Below are 15,390 nucleotides of genomic sequence, written 5' to 3'. Positions count from 1 at the left end.
TCCACTATGAAAGCAGTATGAAAACGGTATTTAAAAGGCAGGAGCCACACTACTGCTTTATAGCGGTATTGAAGTGCACTGACAACTGTTGGGGCCCATTGAGACATACTATACACTGCTTTCATACTGCTATATGCTGCTTAGTGTGGCTTCTGCCTTTTATATACCACTTTCATAGTAGAATGGTGTAGATGAGCCCCAAAACTCACTCCCCCAACTTTTTGTTGGTGGGTACACATGTAATTTATTATTATTATTATTATTATTATTATTATTATTATTAATAATAATAATAATAATAATAATAATAATAATAATAATAATAATATACTGCCCCATAGCTGAAGCTGTCTGGGCTGTTTACACCTGTTATTTCTGGTCCCCCTTTCTTGCTGTGGATCATTCCAAGGCGTACTTGATCTTCGTATCTAAGTGAGTGGAAGAAAAAAATCATTTCTTAAAATGTGGTAAACAAGTTTTCTTTAACAATTCCATTGGGAATCCCCAACTTCAATAATTAGATAGCAATTAATTCTGCTGCTTCTCAAAACCCCAGCGGAATTTCAGTGACCATTAGAAAAACTAATAGTGGAGACTGGAGGAGTGTGTGTGTGTAGTTCTATTTACAGCTTGGGAGAGCAACTTGTAACAGGCATAGATCTAATGCTCCCATCTTGGATATTCCACGTTTCAGGAGACAATACTACTGAAATCAAGGGTTTTTTAAGAATGGTGACTCCAGTGACAGAGTAGTACAGGAAACCAACGAGATCTTTGATTAGACTTAATAATTGTCACTTCACTGAGGGTAATGGTTTCAGAGATTTTGCTGGTGGTACTGTTTCCTTCTCAGTTAAGCACAGCTCACACTGTGGATTGTAGAGTCTATAATCCACACCATCCACCGCACACCTATCATCAACCAGGAGACCTCATCATTGGCGGCATTGTTTCTCATGGTGGCTTCATCTCCAGTCCAACCGACTTCACTGAAGACCCCCCTCCAGCCTTGCTAGAAGACTTTATGTAAGGACTACTTTTTGTTTGTTTTTATTTCCATGCATTTCTGTCATGAGAATGGCCAGTCCTAGAGCTGCAGTCCTAGAGCCACTTAAAAAAAAAAAGTAGCTCATTAGTACAATTAAGGGAATGCTGAAAAATAGAAGAATCTCTTCACTGCAAGCGAGAGAGAAAAAGGGCCATGTGGGATACATTTACTTTAAGCTTGTTTTATTCTACAAAAGAGTTAAAGATTATAATATATACATACTATAGAATTATGAAAGTGACATGGAACATGGTGGCAATAATTCTAACAAGTATGAAATATACTACTGATACAAGACACATTTGTCTTTCTAGTGTTGTGTCTAAGGCTTACCTGCTCATCCTGGCCTTGGATTTTGCAGTGAAGGAAATCAATGAGAACCCACAGATCTTTCCCAATCTCACCTTGGGCTTCCACATCTATGACAGCTATGACAATGCAAGGAAGACCTATCATGCCACAATGCTACTTATATCAGCACTAGAGAGATTGATCCCCAACTACATATGTAACATCCAACATAGCCTCATAGCTGTAATCGGGGGACTGGACTCCCAAGTCTCTCTTCACATGGCAACTATCTTGGATATCTATAAGATTCCTCAGGTAGGACTCTTGTGTGTGTGTGTTTTTGTGTTGTGCGCGTGGGCATGTGCACACACACGTATATGCACAGTATGGGAATTTTTGGACTGTTCCCAAAATCCAATGTGCTAAATTTCTCAATCTCTGTTTTGGGAGATGAAGTTTGTGACAGGGTTTTTGGTGGACAGATTGATGAGTGTCCACCACACACTGAGTGTGTGGCTGCTGTGAAAAGGGCAAATACCAAGTTAGGCACAATTAGGAAATGACTCAGAAATAAAACTGCCAGTATCAGACTGCCCTTGTGCAAATCTATTGGGTGACCACACTTGGAATACTGCTGCATACAGTTCTGGTTACCACATCTACAGTAAAAAATAATTAAAAAAAGGATATTGCAGATATTGAAAAGATGTAAAGGAAGGGCAACTAAAATGAGCAAGGAGCTACACCAACTCCTATAATGAAAGGTTACAATGCCTCAGACAATAGTTTAGCTTAGAGAAAATACAAATCATTTTCTCTATGCAATGAAATTATGAACGGAAGTGATACACTTTTCTCCCTCTCTAATAATACCAGAACCTGGAATCATCCAATGAAGATCATTTGTGGGAAATGTATGAGAGATAAAAGGAAGTACTTCTTTGCACAGTGCATATTTTAACTATTGGCTCATCTACACCAAGCAAGATATTCCACTGTGAAAGCAGTATGAAAGTGGTATATAAAATGCAGGAGACTCACCACTGCTTTATAGTGGTACTGAAGTGCACTGACAACTGTTGGGGCCCATGACACATACCATATACCACTTTCATACCACTTTCATAGTGTGACATTGGTGTAGCTGTGTCATGGGCCCCAACAGTTGTCAGTGCACTTCAGTACCACTATAAAGCAGTAGTGTAGATCCTGCAGTGCACTTCAATACCACTATACACACTTGATCTTAGCCAAAAGGCCGAGAAGCGATATAAAGCAGTGGTTAGGATCCTGCCTTTTATATACTACAGGCCTTGCTAGACCATGCCGGATAAGCCGGTAGGGAGGCGGGGTGACAGCGCGCTAACTTTAGCGCGCGCTGCCCCGCCTCCTACACGCACGACGCGCAAGGACTCCGGAAGCCCTGCAGCATCGGCCATTTTGTTTTTTGTTTTTGTTAAAGGGGCCACGTGCGCCCCAAAGACTCCAGAGAAGGTAAGTGGGTTTTTTTTAATTAAGCCCCCCACCCTTTTTTAAATTAAGCCCCATGCTCCCTGCCCACTCTTTCCCTGCCATCCCTCCCCGTCCCCGATATGTGCCACCCTCCGCCATGCCTCCCCGCCCCGATATGTGCCACCCTCCGCCATCCCTCCCCGCCCCCGATATGTGCCACCCTCTGTCATCCCTCCCCGCCCCCGATATGTGCCACCCTCCACCATCCCTCCCCATCCCCGATATGTGCCACCCTCCACCATCCCCCTCTCCTGCCAGTCCGGCCTTCCCCCCCATCTCCCCCCCCGGATCCCCCTGGCCCAATGGGCACAGCGCTCGTATGAGCGCTGTGCTCAGTCCGTGGCTTTTCCCGGCTACTCGTGAGTAAGCGAGTAGCCGCAAAAAGCCACGGACCCTGCTAGACGTTCCACGGAAAAGCAGCACCATAAGCGACTTCGCTTATGGCGCGTCAAATGAGGTTTCAGCACGGCCTGACCCCGAATTCCCCTGTGTGTCATCTGGATGCACAGCAGGGAAACCGGGCCTCACAGCGCGCTAAGACCTCGTCTAGCAAGGCCCTACGTTCATTCAGTTTTCATAGTGGAATATCCTACTTGGTGTAGATGAGCCCAGAGTGTCTATTCCAGCAACAGAAAAATCTGGGATTTTCGCCCATTACTGACAGCCATCCAGCTTCAAGGCATTGGTGAAGCAGCAGCTAAGCACTGTATAAGATACCACACCTTATGCAGATTGCATCTGTCAAAAGCTTGGCTCAAAACAGTAGTAATTTCGTTGCATTTTAGGGCTTGTGTGAACTTGTGCTCAACACAACATGTCAAACTTAAAGGTTTCTTGTTGTTTTTTGCTTATTGAATAAAAAAATATAAATGAATGAATAAATGCAAAATGCAATATACAATAAATACAACTGGTACTTTCAACCTGTGAAAGTACAACTGGTACTTTCATAGAAAGAATTATAGATCACTCATAGGAAGTTCTTTTCAACATATGACTAGAGAAGGATTTTGCTTCTTTGTATGTGAATGTGGGAGGGAGGGAGAAAACATTAGAGCAATATAATGTGGGGACACACACTGTTCACACATGGCAAAAGCAGTGGGTGGAAAGACATGGGAGACAGAGCAGATTACAATTGCAATGTATCTCCCCCCTTCCCTTGAAGTTCTTCCCAAAGACATCAACCCATTTGGGTACACTCTTAGTGGGCACAGTTCTCTGGAACTGTAGCATGGGAATAATAACATTCCCTTATTGTACATGATTTCTGTAAGAATTGCTATGAACACATGAAACTTCATTATGTCTTTCCTCATCCATCTCTTTTTAGCTCATATATGGCACCTCTCCAATAATGAACAATAAAACTCCAGGACTTCCATTCTATCAGATGGTTCCCCAGGAAGCCCTGCAATACAAAGGGATTCTCTCTTTACTTCTGCATTTCAGGTGGATTTGGATTGGGGTCCTTACTATGAATGATGACAATGGAGAAAGATTTGTGCAAAGTGTGTTTTCAGAATTTTCCCAGAATGGTGTCTGTTTTGCCTTCATAGAAAGAATCCCCAAATACAGTTTTGATGATAAATTTCAGGAGATGCTACAGCAGGGTATAAAAATATATGATCAAGTCATGGGTAGCAATGCAAATGCAGTGGTAGTGTATGGAGACTCTTATTCCATTGTGTTTCTGAGATGGTTTCCATATCTTTTAGGACTAGAGGAAGTGGTAAATAAACCAAAAGGCAAAGTGTTCATAATAACAGCCCAGATGGAGCTTGTTTCATTTTTGTATCAAAGGGATTGGGATGCAGAAATATTACATGGTGCTCTTGCTTTCACACTTCACTCCAATGACCCGCCAGGATTCAAGTCTTTTCTTGAGAACAGAAACCCTTTCAGAACAAAAGGAGATGGTTTTATCAAGGACTTCTGGAAACAAACATTTGGCTGTGTGTTCCCAAATACAGTTCTGGGCAATGTGGAGAACGGGGATATTTGCACTGGAGAGGAGAAGTTGGAAAATCTCCCAGCACCATTTTTTGAAATGAGCATGACGGGACACAGCTACAGCATCTACAATGCCGTCTATGCCTTGGCCTATGCTCTAAATGCCTTATTCTCATCTAGACTCAAAAACACAGCGATGGTACATGGAGGGAGATCGAAGCTTCAGAATAAACAATTGTGGTTAGAGGTAATAGTAATAAAAGTTTTGTAAACCACCCAGAGCTTTGGCTATGGGGCAGTATATAAATGTAATGAATAAATAAATACGTAAATCAATAAATGGCTAAATATTTTCATGGGGCAATGAATCACATGTTAGGCATTAGGAGAAGTTATGATCTGTGCAGGAAATTGGCCACCCAATGTTTTTTCCTGCTCATATGTTCATATCTTCCTTTCTTTGCACATGTCGAAACCAGCAAAACATGAAAGAATAAAGCAACATTTCAGGCAGCCTTCTTGCTTTCCTCTATGTTTTCTTTGAACTTTCAATATGAACTGTCAACATTATTGAACTTTTCCTGATTAATCTGGAAATAGTCCTGTTATATTTAAGTCATATGAGTGAGACAATTTTCTCCCACTCAAAAAAACTTTGCCTAACATACCTTTCCTCCTGCCTCCTCCTCCTCTTCTTCTGAACATCTAACTGCAGTATTTTTGAAACCTTTGCCTTTGCCTTTTCAATCTAGCTCCATCACTTTCTGAAAGGTGTGTCATTTAACAACAATGCAGGAGATGAGGTTTCCTTTGACCAGAATGGGGAGTTAGTTGCTGGATTTGATGTAATCAACTGGATTGTTTCCTCAAACAACTCCTTTAATTGCATACAAGTTGGACGTGTGTCTCCGCAGAGCGGTCCAAGCCAAATATTCAGCATCAATGAAGATTCCATAACATGGCACCATTGGTTTAACCAAGTAAGATGTTCTTTCTTTCTTTTTTACACTATTTATACTGTCTAACAGACAAAGCTCTCTTCAGGAATTTACAACAATTTCTGAAAACACTTAGTTTTAGATTACCTCTGACTCCATATGCAACTATGTAAAATGAGTTTGATTGGAGTAAGGTGAATAGATAATGTATTTTCATTTTCTCTAAAAGACACAGTTTAGGTAGTATGGTTGATGCAGAGTAAAAAAAAATCTTGAGCCAATAATTAACTGTTCTATTGACAATGGTAGATTTAACTGCCATTACGCCGGTTTCCAAGCATAAAATTGAAGCAGGAGTAGAGCGGTGCACAAGTGCCCTCTCAAAATTCTCCACCCTATTTGTAGGCAGAGAAATTGGGGGATAATTTCACCAAATTTCTCCAGGGGGAGGAGAAATTCTCCCACAATTTCTCATAGCTAGGCGTCAGGAAGGGTGGTAGAACAACCTCAGGGCTTTGGGGGTTGTTGCTACGGTTATTATGTGGGGTGTTGTTGTTGTTGTTGTTGTTGTTGCACTGCCACAGGAAGTGGCAACAGCATCAACTGTGTTGGCAGCCTGGTCCCCATTTTGCATCTTCCACAATACCCCATATATCTAGCATCATTCCAGGGCATGGCAGGGGATGGGGAAGGCAATGCAGCCATTATTATTATTATTATTATTATTATTATTATTACTATATAAATTTTTGGAGAAAATTCTGCAAAATGTCCTTTTATTTCGAGAGTTTAAGAAAAGAAATATCTCAGAACTTTTCTGAGAAACATGTATTCTGAGAAATTTTGGATCAGCTCTAGTTATTCTTCCGGGTTCAGCACCTTCCCTAAGGTCTTTCAGATGTTACATTTCTGAGGAGCGATTGTGGCCACATCTTTTCTCTAATGCAAGTACTGGCAACACCACTCCTGTAGCAGATGTGGGGTTGGGGGCTGGGCTGGAGGGGGCCAAAGCCTGTCACTGTGCCAAAGCCTGTCCTTAAATTCCCTGAGAAGCTGTCTTTCAACTGGAAGAGGCTTTCATTTTCCTGCCTCATTCTCAGGGCAGTTTATAATTCATTCTGAATGTGTGTTGGTGGGTTGTTGTTTTTTACCTTACCTGATCATTATAAGGTGGCCGAGGATACTGTCTGTATTTTTTTTCCTGTTACACATCTCTCTATTGCTCTATAGTATCCCAGGATGCCTCCAATTCCTGAACAGAAAAGGCCCTATGGGAGGAAGCTGAAACTAAGGCCTCATCTGTACCAACCAGGATATTGCACTATGAAGGTTGTATGCAAGTGGTATAAAAGGCAGGAGCCGCACTACTACCTTATAGCAGTATTGAAGTGCACAGACAACTGTTACGGCCCATTGATACATACCATATACCGCTTTCATTGTGCTATATCCTGCTTGGTGTGGCTCCTGCCTTTTATATAACACTTTCATGCCACTTCCATAGTGCAATATACTACATGGTGTAGATGAGCCCTACATAAGACAAGGGGAGGGAAACCCACAACAGAAATCTCAAGCCAGAACAAAAGACTGCACAAATTATAATATAGTTGCATACAAGATGAATAGTGCTAGTGTAAATCAAAGTGTAGTTATGAAGTTCACAAGAATTGTTCTAATGCTGTCTGAGATTTAACTGTGACAAATGAGGTCATTCATAGTAAATAGGGTCAATACAATTAACCTTTCAACCTTGGTTAACTTAAGTGAGTGACCTCAAATCATTGGACAGCAACTCCAGAACATGGTGTCTACTGGCTCAAGCCATGAAATCCCTCCTTCATCTGTGGCATTGGTATCCAGGAATGCAATGTGGCTGGGAAAACACTAAAGCAACAAAATACGTTTTTGCATTGGAGTAAATGAGCTTTTTCAAAGCACTCCAGTTTATTATTTCCCTACTTAGTCCTCAGACCTATCATTCCATGCCAAGTAAGAGAGGAATACACTGTGGCTGTATTTTGAATAATCAAATCCCACATACAATAGTTTTCTAAAGAAAAATAGAAAGAACACCATATTCTGAAGTTGCTGTCAAATTTATCATTGTTAAATCTCAGACAGTATGAGGTCTAGTTATAACAGTGTTATGTGATTCATCTGTCTAACTGTTAACACGGGCCCCAATGGCTCTCTATAAGAAAGAAAATTAGCAATAGCCTGTTCCATATCAAGTGCTCTCTACTGTGCCTGTTCACACATTATAGGGGGGAAATGTGGAAAGGCCCTGGATTCCAAGAATCCTTGGCCCAGGATTCCAAGATCATTCTTTTGAAGATTGTAATTCTCCTTTTTCATTTATGGATCAGGCACAACCTTTTTCTGTATGTAGTGAGAGTTGTCATCCTGGATCTAGCAAAAAATTGAAAGAGGGAGAGCCATTTTGCTGCTATGATTGCATCCCATGTCCAGATGGGAAGTTTTCAGACCAAGAGGGTAAGAAATACACTGTTAAGATGTTTTGTTTTTTTTAAAATCTGAATGCTTGTAATCCAGAGGAACATGGATACAGAATATGTAAATAATGACTGAGAGGAAGTTGCTGGTTTTTGTGTTTGTGTTTGTGTGTGGTGGGGGGGGAGGGAGAGAGAGTATAATTTGTCCTCTGTTATTCTAAACTTGGGGCTTGTCTCTATGGCTTGTTTACCCTGTCCTAAATGCACATATTTGTGTTTCAGGACACAAGGCACAGCTGTCCATTCGCCGTAGCTCCGGGTTTTAAATGTGATAATGTGCATTTTCGCATTTGCTATTTACCGTGACTTTTGGATCACGTTCAAGTTTGCACCGCATTATGGTTATGTGTGTTTGGGGGAGTTAATTCACATTTTGACATGTGGGTGGAGCTTTGAGGGTAGGACAACATGATTGGCCGATTTCCCAATTTCCCAATAAGGACTGAGAGGAAGTTGCTGGTGTGAGGGGGGGGGGAGAGAGAGGATAATTTGTCCCCTGTTATTCTTAAAACATTCAGTCAATTAAACTTAAAATGCTTGTTGAGTGGCCACAATGAAGGACAGTTAAGCAGGTATCTAAATACGAAGATACTTCTCAAAAATGAGGGTTAACTCCTGTGCAATGGGATTCTCAAACTTGGGGCTTGTCTATATGGCTTGTTTACCCTGACCTAAATTCACATATTCGCATTTCAGGACACAAGACACAGCTGTCCATTCGCCGTAGCTCTGGGTTTTAAATGTGATAATGTGCATTTTCACATTTGCTATTTACCACGACTTTTGGATCACGTCCAAGTTTCCACCGTGTTATGGTTATGTGTCTTTGGGGGAGTTAATTCACATTTTGACATGTGGGTGGAGCTTTGCCATTGGGACAACATGATTTCCCAATTTCTCACCTATCAGCTGCCTCGTTCCTTCATGCCATATTTAGTTTGAATTCTCTGATTATTCAGAGCTCCACTGAGACAGCTTATTAAAACAAAGAGGGGGGATGGGCATCCTCCTCTGCTGCCTCATTCCTTCCCTTCCCTGCTCCTGGATTGTCTGTTATATGAATCTGTGGAGCTCCGCATATAAAATTTATAGCTTAAATTGTCTATCCTCCCTAGTATCATAGGATTGTATATGCACATGTGTGCATTTATAACAGCACTATAAAAAAAATCAGGAAACAAATTACTGTTAATGTTGCAGTGTGATGCTCTTTAGATTTGAATCAAGGAAAATTTGGGTTTTTATTTAATGAGGAGCAATCCCGTTGTTGTATAGATGGGGTCTTGCTTTACTCTTTCAAATAGTGCTGTTGAGAAATCTCCCAGTTGTATTCCCCTTCAAGGATTAATTTTTCTGTTTTCATGCCTCCATTCTCAGGACACTTTAGAATGTCTTTTGGTGGTGTTTTTAAGCTTACCTATTTGAGTTTGCAAGGTGGCCCAGAGTGTTGTGTGTGTGTTTTCTTTCTGTTACATGTTGCTCCAGCACTCTCCAGCCTCCCTGGCAGTTCATGCTTCCCGATCTGCAAATACCCCATGGGAAGTGAAGTCATGATCCCTTCTGCTGTGAGTGACTTGAAGTGTGGGCAGCTAGGGAGATTGTGGTCCACCAGAGGGATGATTGTACAATGAAAGGAATGACATTTCAAACGCACTCCTCCGCCATCTCACAACTAAGGCAATGCACCCAGGAGAATTTCTTCAAAACTTTATTTCTGAAAGGAACAGTTACAGCATGTTGTGTTTATGCATGTTCAGATATGAAACCACATGCATTCTTTTTCAGATGTGGATGATTGCAAGAAATGCTCAGATGAAGACTATCCAAGCAACACTCGGGATTTCTGTATTCCCAAGGACATAAGCTTCTTGTCATATCAAGAACATTTGGGGATGGGTTTAGCCAGTGTCACTCTTTTCTTTTGTATCACCACTTTATTGGTGTTGGGAACATTTATGAAGCACCACAACACTCCCATTGTTAAAGCCAACAACCGGGATCTTACCTATATTCTCCTCATCTCCCTCCTGCTCTGTTTCCTTTGCACGTTGCTGTTTATTGGCCGTCCTCACAAAGTGACATGTCTACTCCGACAGACTGCTTTTGGCATAATTTTCTCAGTGGCTGTTTCTTGTGTGCTGGCAAAAACCATTACAGTGGTTCTGGCTTTCATGGCCACCAAACCAGGATCCAAGATGAGGAAATGGTTGGGGAAAACACTGGCCAATTCCATTGTTCTTTTCTGTTCCCTTCTCCAAGTAGGCATTTGTATTGTATGGTTGTCAACATCTCCCCCATACCCAGATGTTGACATGCACTCAGTGACTGGAGAAATAGTATTGGAGTGTAATGAAGGATCTGTGACTATGTTTTACTCTGCCCTGGGCTATATGGGCTTCCTTTCAATTCTGTGTTTCATGGTAGCTTTCCTTGCCAGGAAGCTGCCGGATAGTTTCAATGAAGCCAAATATATCACATTCAGCATGATAGTATTTTGTGGTGTTTGGTTATCCTTTGTTCCAGGTTATCTGAGCTCCAAGGGAAAATACATAGTTGCTGTGGAGATCTTCTCTATCTTAGCCTCCAGCTCTGGACTCCTCGGTTGCATCTTTTCTCCCAAATGTTTCATTCTTGTTTTGAGACCAAAGCTGAACAACAGGAACCAACTAATTAGAAGAATTTAATTGACTATGTTTTTTGTTATGCATTTTATTCTAGACATATTTTTGCAACATTTCTTCTCAACCTGTAACTTATATATATCTTACTGAAAACTCAACTAACCTGCCTCTTTTGAAATCTTCATTTCAAAAATCAAACCAATTTCATATTTATTGAGGGAAATCACATGTAGAAGAACATAAGAGGAGTCCCGCTGGATCAGACTAAGGGTCCATCTACTCTGGCATCCTGTTCACACAGTGGCCAAGCAGCTGTTGACCAGCAGCCCACAAGCAAGACACAAATACTTCTCCTTTACTTGTTATACTTAGGGCTCATCTACACCAAGAAGGATATTGTACTATGGAAACAGTATGAAATTGGTATATGGTATGTGTCAATGGGCCCCAACAGTTGTCAGTGCACTTCAGTACTGCTTTAAACTGGCTGTGTGGCTCCTGTCTTTTATATACTGCTTTTATACCACTTTCATAGTGGAATATCCTGCTTGGTGTAGATGAGCCCTAAGTACAACAAGTAAAGTAGAGGTATTTGTATAGATTAGAAGTTCGGTTTTTTTTTCAACCAAACTTCTTAAAATCAATAAATCTCTTTAAAATGGTGGCTCTAATCAAGTTCTTGGGACAAGTGGGGAGGGAGAGTTTGGGAGGGTGAGTGGGGAGTCCAATGGACTCCAAGTTAGCTCCATGGTGGTTGGGGTAGCAGCTCACCACTGCCCCAAATTGGGCTAAAGCACCCTAAAGCAGTTTGAACCTGTTCTGATCTGCTTTGGGGTGCCTTGGCACAATCCAATACCACTCCATGTCTGGGTTTCAGCCCTAAGACATTGCACAGTCCTACCAATTGGTTTCAATGTTACACCCATTTTACACCTCCCTCTATTGGGCAAATTTGGTAAGCATCCCTGGCTAAGGACGTAGCTAGAGTGCTCAAGCTGATTCTTCATTTGGTGAGGCTTCACTGTGTATGAGCTTTTCCAAGGTGGAGTAGTCTGCATGAAGCAAACCCAATCCCCATCCCAAATGCAGGCTGGAGTTGTAGAGTGGAGTTCAGTGAGGGAGTGCAATATCTGTGTTGGAGTGGAGTTCATCAATGGCTAGAACTCAGCAAAAGATGGGATGACATCAGTAGCGAAGACACAACACTGATGTTAGGAGTCATGCCCTCCAATATCATCCAGACCATGATCGACTGTGTGTGTGTATGGGGGGATTCATTCCACCTCCACTCACCTTCCTCACCCTGGTACAAAGGAGGTGCAATTTGTCGTGAAGTTGAAAGGGAAGAGTAACTTGGATCACTTGAAAGGAGTCTTTGGGGGAATACAATGTTATTTAGTGAAACTATTATTTACAGGAGTGTTAGTCTGTGTGGCTCCACCTTGTATAACTGCAAATGAAAACAAATATTAGAGAAATATGTAAGTCTCCAGTGAACTCTCCTTCCAAAGGAAAGTCAATCTAAGTAAGAGCTACCCTCACTTTCAAAGGTGAAGTGCTCCAGTGTCAGCTGTTGGTAACGAAGTTTAGAGCAATCCTTGCAAATATATTTATGTAAACATGTCAACCTGTATATGTAAGCATGTCAACCAAGTGCTAATGTTGCCTGAACCTTCTCATATTATCTCCTGGGAATAAGAGCTTGGTTTCACATGGCACGAAGCTGCCAAAAATACTTCTTCCCTGTTCCAAAGACATATTTGCACGAACAAGACATGGTAGGTGTACTCCTGGTAGTAGGGTGACAACACACATTGCTTGTGTACACACATGCACACACACAATTGTCAAGAGAACTAATGGCCCCAATTAGAGAAAATCTCATACACAAAGCTCTATAGTACTATTTATTTACTTATTGCTTTTCTATACCACCCAATAGCTGAAGCTCTCTGGGCGGTTCACAAAAATTAAAACCATGAAGACAATTCAAAGTATAAAATAAACAGCAGTATAAAAACACAGTACAACAGTACAATGTAAAAGCACAACGAGGATAAAACTGAGCAGCAATGCAGAGAATACAGATTTAAAATACTGTTTTTTTAAAAAAAAAAAAACCTAAGATGATAAACTGTTAAAATACTGGGAAAATAAAAAGGTCTTCATCTAGCACAAAAAGAGTATAATGTAAGTGCCAGGAAAACCTCTCTAGAGAGCTCATTCCACAGTAGATAAGGCCCTCCTCCCAGTAGCCACATGACACACTTCCTTTGGCAGAGGCTCACAGAGAAGAACCAGTGAGGATGATTTTAGGGTCTGGGCAGGTACATATGGGAGGAGGTGTTCCTTCAGATAACCTGGCACCAAGCTGTTTAGGGCTCTGAATGTTAATACCAGCACTTTGAATCAGGCCCGATTCTAGACTGGCAAGCAATTAAGCTGGAAAAGAACTGGTATGATGTGGTCTCATTGGCCAGGCCCATTTAAAAAACGTGCAGCCCTTTTTTGTACCAGTTGAAGTTTCCGGACGGTTTTCAAAGGCAGCCCCATGTATAACACATTGCTGTAATCCAGACTAGAAGTTATCAGAGAATGGATAACCTCTGTAACTGTAGCTAGGTTAACTCTATCCAGTTAAGGGTGCAGTTGGAATATCAGCCTAAGATAATAAAAGGTGCTGTGTGCCACTGAGTTCACCTGCGCCTGAAGTTACAGTTCTGCATTAAAGAACACCCCAAGCTACAAAGCCAATCCTGTACAGAACAGGTTGAACATCACTGAGGAGGACAGATGAACCACCCACTAACAGTACCTCTGTCTTGTCTGGATTGAGCTTGGTTTGTTGGCCCTCATCCAGTCCATTACCTTGCCCAGGCCGTGATTCAGAACAGCCACTTCCTCACCTGGGTTTGATGAAAAGGAAAGGTAGAGCTGGGTGTCATCCGCATATTGATAACACCTCAGCCTACATCTCCAGATAACCTCTCCCAGTAGCTTCAGGTAGACGTTGAACAGTATAGCTGATAAAATTGAGCCCCATGGAACCCCATGGCCTAGGTGCCACAGCACTGAGCTATAATCCCCCAGCACCACCTTCTGGAATTGACCATCCAAACAGTGCCTCCAACTCCCAACCCAGACAGCCTATTCAGAAGGATACCATGAATAACCTTTCAGAGGCTATAAAACGCCTCTGAGAGGACCAAGAGAATCAATAGTGTCACACTCCCCCTTTCCCTCTTCTGGCAAAGGTCATCCCACTGGGTGACCAAGGCAGTTTCCATTTCAAAACCAAGCCTGAAGCCTGACTGAAATGGATCTAGATAATCTATTTCATTTAATAGTTTGTGGAGTTGTCCTGCAACCACCCATTTAAGTTCCTTGTCCAGGAAGGGGATGTTAGCCACCAGCCTATAATTGTTAACATCCTCCAGGTCAAGGTTAGGCTTTTTCAGGAGTGGTCTGATTACCTCCTCCTTTAAAGAGGCCGGCACCACTCCCTCTCTCAGGGAGGCATTCACAACCTCCAGTAGCCAGTCATCAATTCCCTCCTTATTTGATGCCATGAGCTATGAAGGAAAAAGGGTCAAGCACACACGTGGTCAACCTGGCTTGGCCAATCACTCTTGCACCATCTCTGCCAACTGGTATGCAGGTGAAGTAGGGTGACCATATGAAAAGGAGGACATGTATCTTTAACAGTTGCATAGAAAGGGGAATTTTAGCAGGTGTCATTTTTGTATATATGGAGAACCTGGTGAATTTCCCTCTTCATCACCACAGTTAAAGCTGCAGGAGCTATACTGGAGTGACCAGATTTAAAAGAGGGCAGGGCACTCTTTTCACCGGGTTCTTCATATATACAAATGACACCTGCTGAAATTCCCTTTTCAATTCCCAGCCCCATTAACTAGTGGCTACTTCTGCCACTCCAAGACATCTTACTATTCAGAATGGATGAATGGGGAAGTCAGCAACTGCAATCATGGAGCCACATGGGGGGAGTGGATTTTTGCTCCAAATCCCCTAATGATCATCCCAAGGCTTGATATAAATGTTAAACAACATTGAGGACATAAGGGTCCTCTGTTGAACCTCACAGCTTAATTGCCAAGCGGCCAAAGAATGATCACCCAATGTTACTCTCTCAAATTCACCCTGAAGGTAGGACTGGAATGACTGTTCCTCTAGTGCCCATCCCATGGAGTTGATTGAGGAGGATACTATGGTTGATGGTATCAAAAGGCAATAAGAGATAAAGCAATATTAATAGGGTTGCACTTTCCCTGTTCCCTATTACTTTAAAAGTCCTGATTCAGTCCCATAACCAGGTTGAATCCATGATTGAAATGGGTCTAGATAATCAGTGTCCTCCAAGAGTGCCTGCAGTTGTTTCACTATGGCCTTTGCTAGACCTACCTTAAAAAGCACGAAGGAGGAGGGTAGAGCCAGCGATGCAGGCTATAGACTGTCAGGCTAGTCTATAGGTCAGGATCAATGAGCTCATG

General features: G+C 42.0%; 1 protein-coding gene across 1 annotated transcript; it reads left to right on the top strand.

Moving 5' to 3' along the window:
* Window positions 1-811: 811 nt before the first annotated feature.
* Window positions 812-10,942, top strand: LOC134405555 (vomeronasal type-2 receptor 26-like). The gene is made up of 6 exons (XM_063136799.1): window positions 812-1,026; window positions 1,363-1,556; window positions 4,825-5,003; window positions 5,557-5,784; window positions 8,112-8,238; window positions 10,044-10,942. The coding sequence occupies exons 1-6, from the start codon at window positions 812-814 to the stop codon at window positions 10,940-10,942; spliced, it is 1,842 nt and encodes a 613-aa protein (XP_062992869.1).
* Window positions 10,943-15,390: the final 4,448 nt, after the last annotated feature.

The sequence above is a fragment of the Elgaria multicarinata genome, chromosome 11 (genome assembly GCF_023053635.1).
Source record: "Elgaria multicarinata webbii isolate HBS135686 ecotype San Diego chromosome 11, rElgMul1.1.pri, whole genome shotgun sequence".
Taxonomy (NCBI): Eukaryota; Metazoa; Chordata; class Lepidosauria; order Squamata; family Anguidae; genus Elgaria; species Elgaria multicarinata.
The sequence above is the reverse complement of the archived record's forward strand: the minus strand, read 5'-3'. Positions and strand labels throughout refer to the sequence as shown.